This window comes from Gymnoscopelus microlampas (genome assembly GCF_963454915.1).
Source record: "Gymnoscopelus microlampas genome assembly, chromosome: 23".
Taxonomy (NCBI): domain Eukaryota; kingdom Metazoa; phylum Chordata; class Actinopteri; order Myctophiformes; family Myctophidae; genus Gymnoscopelus; species Gymnoscopelus microlampas.
The window spans coordinates 12570488-12585314 of record NC_139960.1 but is presented as its reverse complement, the minus strand read 5'-3'; the positions used below and the strand labels follow the sequence as shown (position 1 = coordinate 12585314).

The following is a 14827-nucleotide window of genomic DNA, read 5'->3' as shown; positions in this document are numbered from 1 at the left end:
TTTAAACTTTAGTTAATAGTTACTTTGTAGATTTTGATTATTATTACAAAACATACATTAACCACTTCAGCCCTATATACACTTAGGCTAATTGAAAATGGCCAATCTACAAGCTCACAATGCGTACAACAACACTGTGTGTGTGTGTGTGTGTGTGTGTGTGTGTGTGTGTGTGTGTGTGTGTGTGTGTGTGTGTGTGTGTGTGTGTGTGTGTGTGTGTGTGTGTGTGTGTGTGTGTGTGTGTGTGTGTGTGTGTACAGCAGATGCTTGCCATTATTTGCTTTGTTTGGACACCACCCCTCCAATTAGACGCTTTGGCAACGCTGCTCCAGTAATATTCCTGTTTGGAGCAGAATGAATGGTGATTGAATGAAGGAAGGAAGGAAGGAAGGAATGAATGAATGAAGGAATGTGAAAGGGTCTTCTGAAATAAACGGGGGCTCACAGAGAAGGGGGAGGGGGAGGGGAAGACGGAGCTGGATGTGTGGCATGGCATAGTCTGGTATTAATAGCTGTTGCCTGTCTGGTCACAGCAGATGGTTTTCCACTGATAGTGATACGTGTCATGTCCAAGTACGCTCCACCGAGGGACAGAAATACTGGTACTATCCCTGTGGCAGCCTCCTGGGGTCTGTGACCCTCTTACCGTGTTCTCATTCTCTCTCTCAGTCACTCACTCAGTCACTCAGTCACTCAGTCACTCAGTCACTCACTCACCTAGTCACTCACCTAGTCACTCAGTCACTCAGTCACTCAGTCACTCAGTCTACAAGCTCGCAACGCGTTCCGATGCGATCGGCAATTTTCGATGCGATCGGCTATTTTCAAATATCCTAGGTATAAAATAATAGGGCTTTTCAAATAATTGTAGTGGAGTATTACAATATTTACAATATACAATATTTGCCCCTGAGATGTAGTGGAGTGGAAGTAAAAGTATAGACAATTGGAAATACTCTAGTAAAGTAAAGTAAAAATCAAAAGTGTACTTAAGTACAGTACTTGAGTACATGTACTTAGTTACTTTACACCACTGACACACACACACACACACACACACACACACACACACACACACACACACACACACACACACGGTTGTGTGTGTGTGTGTGTGTAAGCTACTATACGAAATAAATCAGGCATATACGATATTTCTCTTATTTTTCTCTCTCTCTCTCTCTCTCTCTCTCTCTCTCTCTCTCTCTCTCTCTCTCTCTGTGTATCTCTGACTCCATCCATCCAGGCATCCATCTGATAGAGGTGTTGTATGATGACGTAGCGGTGCCGAACAGTCCGTTCCACGTGGCGGTGACGGAGGGCTGCGATCCCAGCCGCGTGCGGGCCTATGGCGCCGGTCTGGAGGAGGGCCTGGTCAACAAGCCCAACCGCTTCACCGTGGAGACCAGGTACTCTATTACCCTATAGCAGTTTTTATAGTAGTTTGTTGATTATTTTTGATGCAGTAATGGTTTCTTTTTCTTTTCTTTCTTTTTGAGGTATTAAAAAGGTCTTAAAAGTCCTTAAATTGTCACTTCACTGTCATCTGGGGACCCCTCCAAAATCATGTGGGGACCCCCCTAGGTCGAGAACCACTGTTTTACAGTATGGTTTACAGTAGGGTTTACAGTAGGGTTTAATAAGTGTGAGTCCAAACAGTTCTGCAAACTGTGTATAGTAAAGATAATGTTGGTCTGTCATAAACTTTATATACTTCAGGCAAAAAAAAAGTCTTTATAAGATCCTTCCTTCCTACCTTTCCTTCTTTTCGTCCCTCATTTTCTTTCCTCGTGCCTCGTTCCTCTAGGGGAGCTGGCACCGGGGGTCTGGGCCTGGCCATTGAGGGTCCGTCAGAGGCCAAGATGTCCTGCAAGGACAACAAAGATGGCAGCTGCAGCGTGGAGTACATCCCCTTCACCCCTGGAGACTATGACGTCAACATCACCTTTGGAGGTCTTCCCATTCCAGGTAATAATGGGGATTTGGTCAACATCTAGTCTGCACTCTGCATGCTGTAGATAGGATTAGAAATGAAGCATAGCGTTAGTTCATGCAGGACACAGAAGTCTTGCACGCCTCAGCTGTAATCAGCTGTCAGTCAGCTGATGTGAACATCAGCTTTCTATTCCCCATTCACAGCTCTGCTGGTCATTACGTCACACATTCATACTCCAATCACAAACTCACGCATTAGCAAATAGGTTCCTTTAAATACGGCTTCGTATTCACTAGGTCTCTGCTTGTCTTGCTGCCTGATTCATTTCTGCTAGCTGCCTCCTCCACCCCAGCCTCCACCTTTTGATTAGAGTCTGGCATAGGCTCAAGTACTTGTGATTATCATTTATATCTGCTAATTCAAACTAATATGTCAATGTACTGCTTATTGTTTGATATCGTATCCCTATGGGGGTTTTGCTTAGCATTCCCTGATTTTTGCTTAGCATGCTGCTTGGACAAAATTCAGGGAATATCTCCAAGAGTGGAGCCTTTAATGCCAAGCTTAACTGTATTCCATTTGTTGCAATAAATGGTTAAATCTACTTTGACGTGAGTGTTCCTGTTTGAACATCAGTTATATGAACAGAGCTACAATAGACGGAAGATGTATAATAATATAACAATGTTATATTCTATTCTATGTTATAATAACATATACATGTTTCAGAAATGTACTAAACATAATCAATCCGAATGTGCATTGCTTATCATTTTAATTGAATATAATATAGTGTAAGGTAGTGTCCATTTTCTGATCCCCTGATGTGTGTGTGTGTTGCAGGCAGTCCCTTCCGTGTCCCAGTGCGAGAGCTAGTGGACCCCAGCAAGGTGAAGTGCTCGGGTCCCGGCCTGGGCAGCGGGGTGAGGGTCCACGTCCCTCAGACCTTCACCGTGGACAGCAGCAAGGCTGGTCTGGCCCCTCTGGAGGTGACGCTCTATGGACCCACTGGTGAGAGACAATAACCATATAACCTTTACTTTAAAGGAGTGGTTCACCCAAAAAAAATCCTATTTTCTATCAATTACACACCCCATGATTTGATGACCAACTGTGTTTCTGGTAGGAGACACAAAGTCTACTTTGTGTCTCCTACTGGATACATTAGCATCTTTATTATTATTATTATCAAATCATTGGCTTATGCCACAAAAACAAATCCATTAATTCAATGCTTCATGGGGTGTGTAATTGATAGAAAATAAGTAATTTTTTGGGTGAGCTACTCCTTTACCCTCAACCGTGTTCTTAATTTCCAACCAGTGTTGATTTTGACAACAAATTCTGATTTAGTTTTAGTCATAGTCTTTTGAATAAAATTCTCTTTAGCTTTAGTCATATTTTAGTCACCTGAAATGATTTTTTTGCCGGCTGTGATGACATCAAAATGGTAGATTTTCACTTAGCTGCATGCCGAAAATAGCAGATCTACAAGCTGACAACGTTGTCGCGTTGTGAGCTTGTAGATCTGCTATTTTAGATCTGCAACCATGATGACTTGTCTTACAGTAGTTCTGCTGGATCTCTTCTCCACTAGTCCCTCTCAAACATTTTAGTCTAGTTTTTATTTGTTGACAAAATTGTCAGTATATTTAGTCTCAGTTTTAGTCATCATAGCTTAGTTTTTATTTAGTTTTCGTAAGTGAATTTTTTTTTTTCATAGTTTTAGTCGACAAAATCAACACTGTTTCGTTTCCAACCCTAACACTAAACCTAAGCTCAAAATGTCCTGTTCTTTCTATCCTTGTGAAGACAAGGTTCTCACAAAGGATCCAAATCAGACAGCACTCACAGAATGTCTTCCTGCTAATAAGATGATTTCTGTTCTTGTGGTTTGCCCCCCAGGTGTGGCCGAGCCCGTCGACATCACCGATAACGGCGACGGAACACACACCGTCAACTACACCCCCGCCAGAGACGGACCGTACACTGTGTGTGTTAAATACGCCGACCAGGAAGTCCCTCGCAGGTCAGGATGACAAGAGCGTATTCAAACACATAACTTAAAGGGATATTTCACTTTTTTTTTTAAATGTTGTAATTTTTTTACAACTTTACTTTGCGGCTTTTGAGAGCACCCCGGACAGTTTTTAAGTTGCTTGATTCTATATTTAGATATTTGATTTTCATTTTATCAGACACGCCCCCTTCCTATACAAACCCATTGTAACTTCAAACTCCATTTTAACCATGCTAGATTCATCGGAAACACCCGTCCTTGGTTCTGGTGACTGATATTGTCCTTCTAATACGTGAGGAGACTGTGTCTTTTCAATTACTTTTTTCATTTATTTTTAATAATTGTATTGAAAAATAAAAAAATAAAAATACTATAAAAACATTTTTTTTAATAAATGAAAAAAGTAATTAAAAAAAACACGCCCCCTCGCGTATTAGGAGGGCAGGGTGAGTCACCAGAACCAAGGACGGGTGTTTTTGATGAATCTAACAAAATTGAGTTTGAAGTTATAATGGGTTTGTTTAGGAAGGGGGCGTGTCTGATAAAATTGATATCAAATATCTAAATACTGAATCAAGCAAAGGCTCACAAAAGCCTGAGTAGATGATCATTTTACCATTTTTCTTTTTTTTAAAGTTAAATATCCCTTTAAACTGGAGGAGAAAGCTAGTTTGGTTTGTTTGTTTTGCTATCATCCTTATATTGTCGTCCTTTGGAATTCCTTTTCCTTCAGTCCCTTTAAGATCAAGACGCTGCCAGCTCACGACGCCAGTAAGGTTCGCGCCAGCGGGCCGGGCCTGAATGCGTCTGGCGTGCCCGCCAGCCTTCCCGTCGAGTTCACCATCGATGCCAGAGATGCTGGCGAGGGTCTGCTCACGGTTCAAATACTGGTGAGTCACGCCACTCTTCAGACCAGCTTCACAAACACGGGTTATAGGCATGAAAATGTTACGTCCAAATAAGGCACTGGAATTCTCAGTCCGGGGCTGCATGGGCAGGCCCTATGCTGAACCTCATGAGCATTATAGCACACTATGGAAACCTAAGGATGATTTATACTTAGTTAATTGCGTGCTGGTGTTGTACACTGAAAATAGCTCACAACACGTCACAGTGTGATGCGTTGTGATCTTGTATCGGCAGTGGGGTAAAGTAACTAAGTACATTTACTTAAGTACTGTACTCAAGTACACTTTTGAGGAATTTTTACTTTACTGGAGTATTTCCAATTTCCAATACTTCTACTTCTACTCAAGTACACTTTTGAGGATTTTTTACTTTACTGGAGCATTTCCAATTTCCAATACTTTTACGTCTACTCCACTACATCTCAGAGGCAAGTATTGTGGAATCTCAGGACGTTCTGGAATACACCTATACACCTCTACAGTATGCAGTCTTGTACTTTTATTATTGTTTATTTGTTCTGCTTTCCTTGTTAACCCACTGTGCACCATACTGTCCACATGGCTTCCTCTGTGTGGGTGTTTGTCTGACTGTCGCTGCAGGGTCCTGACGGGTGCAGGCACGAGGCCAACGTGTTTGTGAAGGAGTGGGGCACGAGGGTTTGGGAGAGACATATAGTAAAGGGAACCATCCCCTTCAGTATTCTTAAGAAAGGCTCCGTAAGCCCCCCTACTCTCTCTCTCTCTCTCTCTCTTCTCTGGCCTTCCCCCCCCCATTTTTAACCTCCCGCTCTTCACATGCTGTCTGACGACCCCTCCCTCCCTCCCTGACAATCTTGTTCGTATGCGCCTGGGTACTTTTTGATTCATTAGTGGTGGAAAGTAACTAAGTACATTTACTCAAGTACTGTACTTAAGTACAATTTTGAGGTATTTGTACTTTACTTGAGTATTTCCAATTTCCAATACTTTTACTTCTACTCCACTACATCTCAGAGGCAAATGTTGCACTTTTACTCCACTACATTTATTTGAAAACTTTAGTTACTAGTTACTTTTCAGATATAAATTATGATATAATGAAACATACATTAACCACTTTAAACCTATTTTAAACCTAGGCTATTTGAAAATAGCAGATCTACAAGCTCACAACGCGTCGCATCGCGACGCGTTGTGAGCTTGTAGATCGGCTATTTTCAAATATTTAGTACTTTTACTTTTGGTACTTTAAGTACATTTTGATGCCAATACTTTTGTACTTTTACTCAAGTACATTTTTAATTCTGGACTTTTACTTGTAACAGAGTATTTTTATATTGCAGTATTGGTACTTTTACTTAAGTAAAGAATTTGAGTACTTTTTCCACCACTGAGCTAGTCGAAAGTCAACATTCTTAAGTTGCTTTTCTCAGTTTCCCAGTCTCTAATGCCTAATTAATTGAATCTCACCCTAATTAACTCTTTAACTGCCAGAGTAATAGTGTGATGCCAATGATGTAGTGACGCTACTGCCAGCGAAAACAAGTGATTTTACCAACCTTTGAAAAATCATGGAATATTTTCCGCGACCGCTGTCCTCACGGCGATCGTCTCATTACACGCACGGGGGTCTCGGGACTCTCGGGAAAAAAAGTATCCCGTCGCGGTAATCCATTACCTAGTTGTGGGCAGTTGAACGTGCCTTGTTTTTGCCAAAAAAACAACGGGAACGGAGATAAAGCCAGATTCCCACAGGAAATAAACAGGAAGTAAACGAGAGTTTTTTTAAAAAATTACGTCAATTCCGGGTCTGTCGTCATCTGGCAGTGAAAGCATCATTCACAGGGTAGCGAACAGCGCCATCTGGTGGAAAACCACTGAAAATACATAGATTGTCAGCCTCGTCAGTGGCAGGCTGCGCCTTAGTAGAATCTGACGAGGGAACTCGTCAATGGCAGGCTGCGGCTATGAGTTAAAATAAAACTTTAATGACTCCCTATTGATAGTATATGTAGTATGGTCTACTTGTGAGTGTTTTTGAGTCCGTAAATGTGTAATAGGTTTCTGAGGGCATATAGCCGCCTGCAGAACTTCACTTTCGCGTCGGGAGAGTGACGTGAGCTGGACGTCTTTTTAAAACTTTGCACATCCAAACACCTGGGGGCACGGGGCAGAGATGTGCGGGGGTGTAGTGTAGGGGGGGGGGGGGTTTTGATGTGGAAGTGCAAGTTTCCCCCTTTTTTCATTTAGCAGAAGGCAGCATAGAATGTTCCTCCTTTGTCCCCCCATCCCCTGACTGACTGTCTCTCTGTGGACTGACTAATGTAGCTTCCAGAGCTCTAACCGGGAGTAGTGCTTCCTAAACTTTGCCTCCATCACCCCATCCATCCATCCATCCATCCATCCCACCCTGCATTGTACATCGCTGTGTGTGATGCCTTGTAAAGGAGATGATGATGACGCTCAAATTAGCAATTTATCGGAGAGACACACACACACACACACACACACACACACACACACACACCTTCTTTGAATCCGATCTTTGAATATATACTGTATATTTTTTAACATACAACATTTTTTACTCAAATATTTGCTTCTGGGGGGTCCTGGAACAAAATATTTTACGATGGGGGTTTGTGGCGAAATACATATCATTTGACATGAAAAAGTTTGGGAACCACATATACAGTAGCAACATTAGTTTTTTCAGAAGACATTTGTAGAATATATATTCATAGATATGCACACATTTATCACGATTTAAACAAAATTGCAGATCTTCAAGCTCATAGCGCTATGAGCTTGCACTCGGCGCTATGAGCTTGCATATCTGCCGTTTTTTAATAGCCCAAAGAAATAAGAAAATTACGCAGATGCTTCCCCGGTCTTAATGGGTTAACGCATACACCTTAACACGCACACCTTAAAACACACACAAACTTATTCGTGTCCCTGTGGCCTCCTCCAGGACCCCGAGGGTAAGCCCAAGAAAGCTAACATCAGGGACAACAGGGACGGGACGTACACGGTGTCCTACGTCCCCGACATGACGGGCCGCTACACCATCACCATCAAGTACGGCGGAGACGAGATCCCGTACTCGCCCTACCGCATCCACGCCCTGCCATCTGGGGACGCCAGCAAATGCCTGGTCACAGGTAAAGGACCCATGTGTTGAATATGCTTGCAGTGTTAAAGGAGTAGTTCACCCAAAAAATTACTTATTTTCTATCAATTCCAGACCCCATGAAGCATTGAATTCATGGAGATTTGTTTGTTTTTTGTCACATTCCTGAGCCAATCATTTGATGACCAGCGGTCAAAGCGTCTCCTTTGAGTCTCCTATACCGATACATTAGCATCTTTCTGCTGGTCATCAAATTATTGGCTTATGAATGCGACAAAAATAAAAAAATCTCCATGAATTCAATGCTTCATGGGGTGCGTAATTGATAGAAAATAAGTAATTTTTTGGGTGAACTACTCCTTTAATGAAAACATGTATCCACATTATTCAGTCAAAAAACATTTAATGTTTTCATATGTATTTTTTTAATTATTGATTTTTTTATTTCCACGCAGTGTCTATTGGAGGACACGGATTGGGTGAGTGTCTTTTTTTTATTGTTTCTTGCGCTCTCTGCAGTGGTGTAAAGTATCTAAGTAAATTTACTCAATTGTGAGGTATTTATTCTTAACTTTCTTTAATTTCCAATATTTTTACTTCTACTCCACTACATCGACAATTATTTGAAAACTTGAATTACTAGTTGCTTTGTAGATTTGGATTATTATTACAAAACACACAATAACCACTTCAGCCCTATATACATTTCAGCCATTTGAAAATAGCCGATCTACAAGCTCACAATGCGTCGCGATGCGACGCATTGTGAGCTTGTAGATCTGCTATTTTCAAAAGATTTGTATACATTTGAAAACTTGTGAAATAGGACATTCTGCATAATGAGTACTTTTACTTCTGGTACTTTCAAGTACATTTTGATTACTTTTCTACTTTTACTCAAGTCAATTTTGAATTCCGGACTTTTGCTTGTAGTATTACTTGAGTATTTCTACATCGCAGTATCGATACTTTTACTTAAGTAAAAAAAAATAGAGTACTTTTTCCGGCACGTTTTTGGAGGCGCATGGCCCCGGCCCGGCCGCGGTGAACCCCTCTCATCCTCATGGTGTCTGTCGCCTTCTTGACAGGATCAGGCCTCGGCCCCACCATCCAGATCGGCGAGGAGACGGTCATCACCGTGGACGCCAAGGCCGCCGGCAAAGGGAAGGTCACGTGCAAGGTCTCCACGCCCGACGGCGCCGAGCTGGACGTGGACGTGGTGGAGAACGCCGACGGGACGTTCGACATCTACTATGTGGCGCCCGAGCCGGGGAAATACGTCATCACCATACGCTTCGGCGGCGAGCAGATCCCCAACAGTCCCTTCCACGTGGTGGTGAGTAGTGTGCAGCACGTCCTCAAAAGACGACCCCGCGATAAGACTTTTTGCAGATCGTTACGTTTTTTTTTTTTTTGGACCGCGAACTGTGTGGAATATTATTAATCCATTAAGATCTGTGTCATTTTAAGATTTCTTTGGCTATTCAAAAAATAGCAGATCTACAAGCATATGTTGTTCCAGGGACCCCCAGAGGAAAAGATTTGAGTTACAAATGTTCGCTTTAAAAAGTATATATTCAAAGATCTACAAGCTCATAGCGCAGCACTCGGTGCCGCGCTATGAGCTTGTAGATCTGCTATTTCTTTGAATAGCCAAAGACATCTGAAAATGACACAGATGCGTTCGCGGTCTTAATGGGTTAACAATTGTTAACATTCCTGTTGTTTTTATCATTGTTGACATAGTTTCACATTGCGTGCATAAAACTATTAATGAGGTACACCTGTGTTTGTTAAGTCGGCCTTACATGGATGTTTTCTGATACTGTTAATGACCTACGCACACTTTTTAAGCAAAAGTGTACTAAGTGTATTTATCAATCTAAATTACATAAGGTATCACATTTAATTGATTGATAAAACAGGCTAAATGAGTGATTGTAATAAGTCATGTCTCCAATTCCTCACAAAAGGACAGATGCTGTACAAGCAAACATCAAGCAAAAGTCTTGGAGCTTAAAATGACGTTGAAAAAGGAGAGCCGAGAAAGTTGCAGACCAATAAATGGGCAGCACACAGGCAATACGTGGGGTAAACAGTAGGAAGCCAAGGAAATGTTGGAGGAGAACAAGTACTAGAAGGATATCTAATAAACTGGACACATGTCATCATATTATGTAGATATCTTGGTTAGGGGTGTGGGAAAGATTTTAATACGAATCGATTTTGAATCAGAAAAAAAGACGTTTTTGAATCGAGAATTGTTTGTTTTGAAAAAATCGGTAAAAATCGGAATTGTGACCCCAAGAATCGGAATCGAATCGAATCATGAGATAGCAGACGATTCACAGCCCTAATCTTGGTGTGTAACTCTTACTAAGACTACAGGACACCATGATTGTGCTCGTGTTTGTGTGTGGTTATGTTTATACCTTCCTTCCCCTTGCTTAGGCCAGTGACACCATCCCTATAATAGAAGAGCCATGTGACAAACTGCAGTTATCTCAGCCCTTCTCTCCCTACGTGGGCTACCCTCCTCACTGGGTATACATAAAAAAAACACATCTCCACCACTCCAAGCTGTCTCCCTGTTCCATACTGTCACTTCTACCTTTCACCAGTGGTGGGAAAAAGTACTAATTTTGTTTTACTTAAGTAAAAGTATCAATACTGCAATGTAACAAATACATTGTTACATACAATACAATCTGTTACAAGTAAAAGTCCGGAATTCAAAATGTACTTGAGTAAAAGTGCAAAAGCATTGGTGTCAAAATGTACTTAAAAGCGCCAAAAGTAGAAAGTACTCATTATGCAGAATGTACCATTTCACAAGTTTTCAAATGTATAAAAGATCTTTTGAAAATAGCAGATCTACAAGCTCACAATGCGTCGCATCGTGACGCATTGTGAGCTTGTAGATCGGCCATTTTCAAATGGCCGAAATGTATGTAGGGCTGAAGTGGTTCATGTATTGTTTTGTATTAATAATCAAAAAATCTACAAAGTAATCAGTAACTAAAGTTTTCAAATAATTGTAGTGGAGTAAAAGTGCAATATTTGCCTCTGAGATGTAGTGGAGTAGAAGTAAAAGTACTGAAGATTGCAAATACTCCAGTAAAGTAAAAAAGTACAGTACTTGAGTAAATGTACTCAGTTACTTTCCACCACTGCCTTTCACTTTACATGCATCACTTTTAGTTTTCAGTCGCTCTACCCCTTATGCCCTGGCCTGTCCTTATGCCTCCTTATACCCCTTATGCCCTGCTGAAGCTTCATAGTGTCAAGAACGTGACACAGAAATGGACTTTTCTCCTTTCTCTCCAGCGTGATCGTTTCAGCTGCATGATCGCTTTTGTCCGTCAGCCTCTGTCTATTAAAGGGGTAGTTCACCCCCAAAATGTTCGATCAATTAGTCACCCCATGGAGACTTCAATTCATGGATATTTTTTTAGTTTTTGTCGCATTCCTAAACCAATAATTTGATGACCGGCAGCGGTTCCGGTAGGAGACGCAAAGAGTCTCCTTTGTGTCTTCCTACCGGAACTACTGCCTATACCGGTCCGCTGGTCATGCAATTATTGGCATGAATGTGACAAAAACAAAAAAAAATATCCATGAATTCAAGTCTCCATGGGGAGACTAATCGATAGAGAAAAGGATTTTTGTTTGGGTGAACTTTCCCTTTAAAAAAAAAGAAGAAGAAGAAAACAAACTTTCCCTTTAAGCCTATCTGTGGCCATCGTCATCCTCTTGCTGTCCTGTGTATGCGGGGCGGGGGGCAAAGCCTGCTGCTCCCCTGGCTGCCATTATACCTTCTTCTTCTTCCACCCTCCTCCTCCTCCTAGGCTCCAGGCCCAGAATGTAAAATAACCCTCCCCCCCACCTTTCCATCTGTCCTCTTTAATAGGCCACGGAGGAGCCCGTCACCCCGGGCGATGGGATGGAGCCCATGCTCCGCCCCTTCAGTCTGGTCATTCCCTTCACCGTCCAGAAGGGAGAAATCACAGGTAAGATTATTAAGACTCCTGTTTGCTTTGCTTTGCTTTGCTTTAACCCTTTTAGACCGGGGGAAAGGCATCTGTGTCTTTTTTCTTTTTTTCTTTGGGCTATTAAAAAAAATAGCAGATATACAAGCTCATAGCGCGGCACCGAGTGCCGCGCTATGAGCTTGTAGATCTGCTATTTTGTTTTGAAAAATCGTGAAAATTTGTGCAAATCTTGAATCTGAATACATATATTATTATTTTTCGAAAGCGAAAATCTTTAACTCAAATCTTTGCTTCTGGGGGGTCCCTGGAACGACATATTTTGAGATGGGGGTCCGCGCGCAAATACATATCATTTTTGGGGGCCCTTGACATGAAAAAGTTTGAGAACAACTGATTATAGCAACATTCGTTTTTTTCCCCCAGAAGCAAAGATTTGAGTTAAAAATGTTTGCTTTAAAAAAAAAAACTATGAGCTTGTATATCTGCTATTTTTGAATAGCCAAAGAAATGAAAAATGACACACAGATGCGTTCCCGCTCTAAAAGGGCTAAAGCGGCATCTCCGCTTTATTTGAGAATAGGGTGGAGACGATGCAGGGGAAAAAAAGAGACTATGAGATGAGAGAAGCTGAAAGGCTGCTATAATAATGTGGATTCTAACTCACTACACAGGTGAAGTGCGCATGCCGTCCGGTAAGACGGCCCGGCCCAACATCACCGACAACAAGGACGGCACGGTCACGGTCAAGTACTCCCCTACGGAGAAAGGCCTGCACGAGATGGACATCAAATACGACGGCAACCACATCCCAGGTACTGTGCAGTGGTGGAAAAAAAGTGCTCACATTTTTTACTTGAGTTAAAGTATCAATACCGCAATGTAGAAATACTCTGTTACAAGTAAAAGGCCTGTGTTCAAAATGTTGCTTGAGTGAAAGTGCAAAAGTATTGGCATTAAAATATACTTTAAGTAGCAAAAGTAAAAGTACTAAAATGTTTGAAAATAGCAGATCTACAAGCTCACAACGCGTCGCGATGCGACGCGTTGTGAGCTTGTAGATCGGCTATTTTCAAATAGCCTAGGTATAAAATAGGGCTGAAGTGGTTAATGAATGTTTTAGAATATAATACTTCTGCAAAGTAACTATCAACTAAAGTTTTCAAATAATTGTAGTGGAGTAAAAGTACAATATTTTCCTCAGAGATGTAGTGGAGTAGAACTAAAAGTATTGAAAATTGGCAATACCCCCACTAAAGTAAACAATTCCAATTCCTCAAAATCTTACTTAAGCACAGTACTTGAGTAAATGCACTTACTGTAGTTACTTTACACCACTGGTACTGTATGTCACAAACACTCACATGCACGTACCAAGGAGGCAGGCAGGCGCATGCACATCCACACACACACACACACACACACACACACACACATGCATAACTATTTTGCTAAGAGAGGTTCTATCAAAGTCTATCAATGCAACATAGTCTATGTACAAGACAACCATGCCAGTATTGGATTGGATTGAATAGTATTTATTGTCCTTGTGGGGCAATTTGTGTTGCAACAGTAGTCAACACAATAAATCATAAAAAAACAAACACATAAATAAATACATATAAACACACAAGTTGCGATGAGCTATAAAAACATTAAAAGACCATCAGTCCCTTTGTTAAAGTGTGAGTGACACTATAAAACATTAAAAGTCCATGAGTCCTTCGTTAAAGTGCGTGTGACATAGCAACTAGGCCGACAGCTTATTAAAAAATCAACACAATAAATCATAGAAAATAAACACATTAATAAATACATATAACACACAAGTTGCGATGAGCTATAAAAACAATTAAAAGTCCATCAGTACTTTGTTAAAGTGTGCGTGACACTATAAAAACAATTAAAAGTCCATCAGTCCTTCGTTAAAGTGTGTGTGACATAGCAACTAGGCCTACACAGCTTATTAAAAAGCCAAACAGCCGAGGGAACAAAAATTATCTCAGATATCTGTTTGATTTGGCCCTTAAACGTGCCTCCTCCCTGATGCCATGAATAGGGTGTTGAATACGCCACCAGGATTGCCTTTGCCCTATGAGTGGCTCTAACTTGATAGACATCGGCCAAGATCATTCAAGTCGTTGCCAATGGGTCTTTTGGCAAAATGTAACAATCATTCCCAGTTTATTTGTGTTAACCGTGCTGAGGTTGCCAAGTCAACAAATCATTGCAAAAATAAAAAAAATGTCTCAATAAAACATTTTCAAGATCTATCAACATTGAAACCCCTCAACTTTCTTAACCGTGCTGAGGTTGCCAAATCAACAAATCATTGCAAAAATAAAAAAAATGTCTCAATAAAACATTTTCAAGATATATCAACATTGAAACCCCTCAACTTTCTTAAGAAAAACATGTCTCTGATTGTCCTTTGTGCAGATGTAGTCAGTGTTGGCATCAAAAGTACATTTGTCATCCAGAGTGGGGCCAATATTGGCTTACAGTCTCCACAGCTATGCCATTAATAAAAGTCAGTGCCGTGACAGAGAAGGGTCAAAACTCTTTCCTTTTGTAGGAAAGGGTTTGGGCAAAAGTCGCTATAAGCATGTCTTACCGTAAATCCTCTAATAATGACCCGGGCTTGTATTTGTTTCGACTGTAGTGGGTACCAGGCTTTTATTGAAAGGAGGCATGTACAAGAGAGAGGCCTATATTTTTATTTTTCAAACAGATCAGAATGAATAAATCAACATTTTGTGTCAGTTACAGGTGGTCACTGGTCATTTTAACTAAGGAAGTATAAAGTCTGGGACGGGTCACGCATCTTCATATAACTATATGGGTATTTTAGTAAACAGTGCC

At 41.1% G+C, this 14827-nt stretch overlaps 1 protein-coding gene across 10 annotated transcripts in view; it reads left to right on the top strand.

Moving 5' to 3' along the window:
* flncb (filamin C, gamma b (actin binding protein 280)) overlaps positions 1-14827 on the top strand; it is a gene marked incomplete at its 3' end in the record, with an annotated part of 95543 nt that overhangs the window by 65184 nt on the left and 15532 nt on the right. For 4 of the 10 annotated variants that reach the window (XM_084050199.1, XM_084050203.1, XM_084050194.1 and 1 more), the window contains 11 exons: positions 1247-1409; positions 1808-1968; positions 2780-2947; positions 3842-3965; positions 4690-4846; positions 7818-8007; positions 8432-8455; positions 9065-9312; positions 10428-10520; positions 11887-11986; positions 12640-12780. In XM_084050199.1, coding sequence (XP_083906325.1) covers positions 1247-1409; positions 1808-1968; positions 2780-2947; positions 3842-3965; positions 4690-4846; positions 7818-8007; positions 8432-8455; positions 9065-9312; positions 10428-10520; positions 11887-11986; positions 12640-12780 — 1569 coding nt within the window. The remainder of the gene's footprint in view (positions 1-1246; positions 1410-1807; positions 1969-2779; positions 2948-3841; positions 3966-4689; positions 4847-7817; positions 8008-8431; positions 8456-9064; positions 9313-10427; positions 10521-11886; positions 11987-12639; positions 12781-14827) is intronic. The other 6 variants (XM_084050200.1, XM_084050196.1, XM_084050202.1 and 3 more) reach the window with 3 other exon arrangements.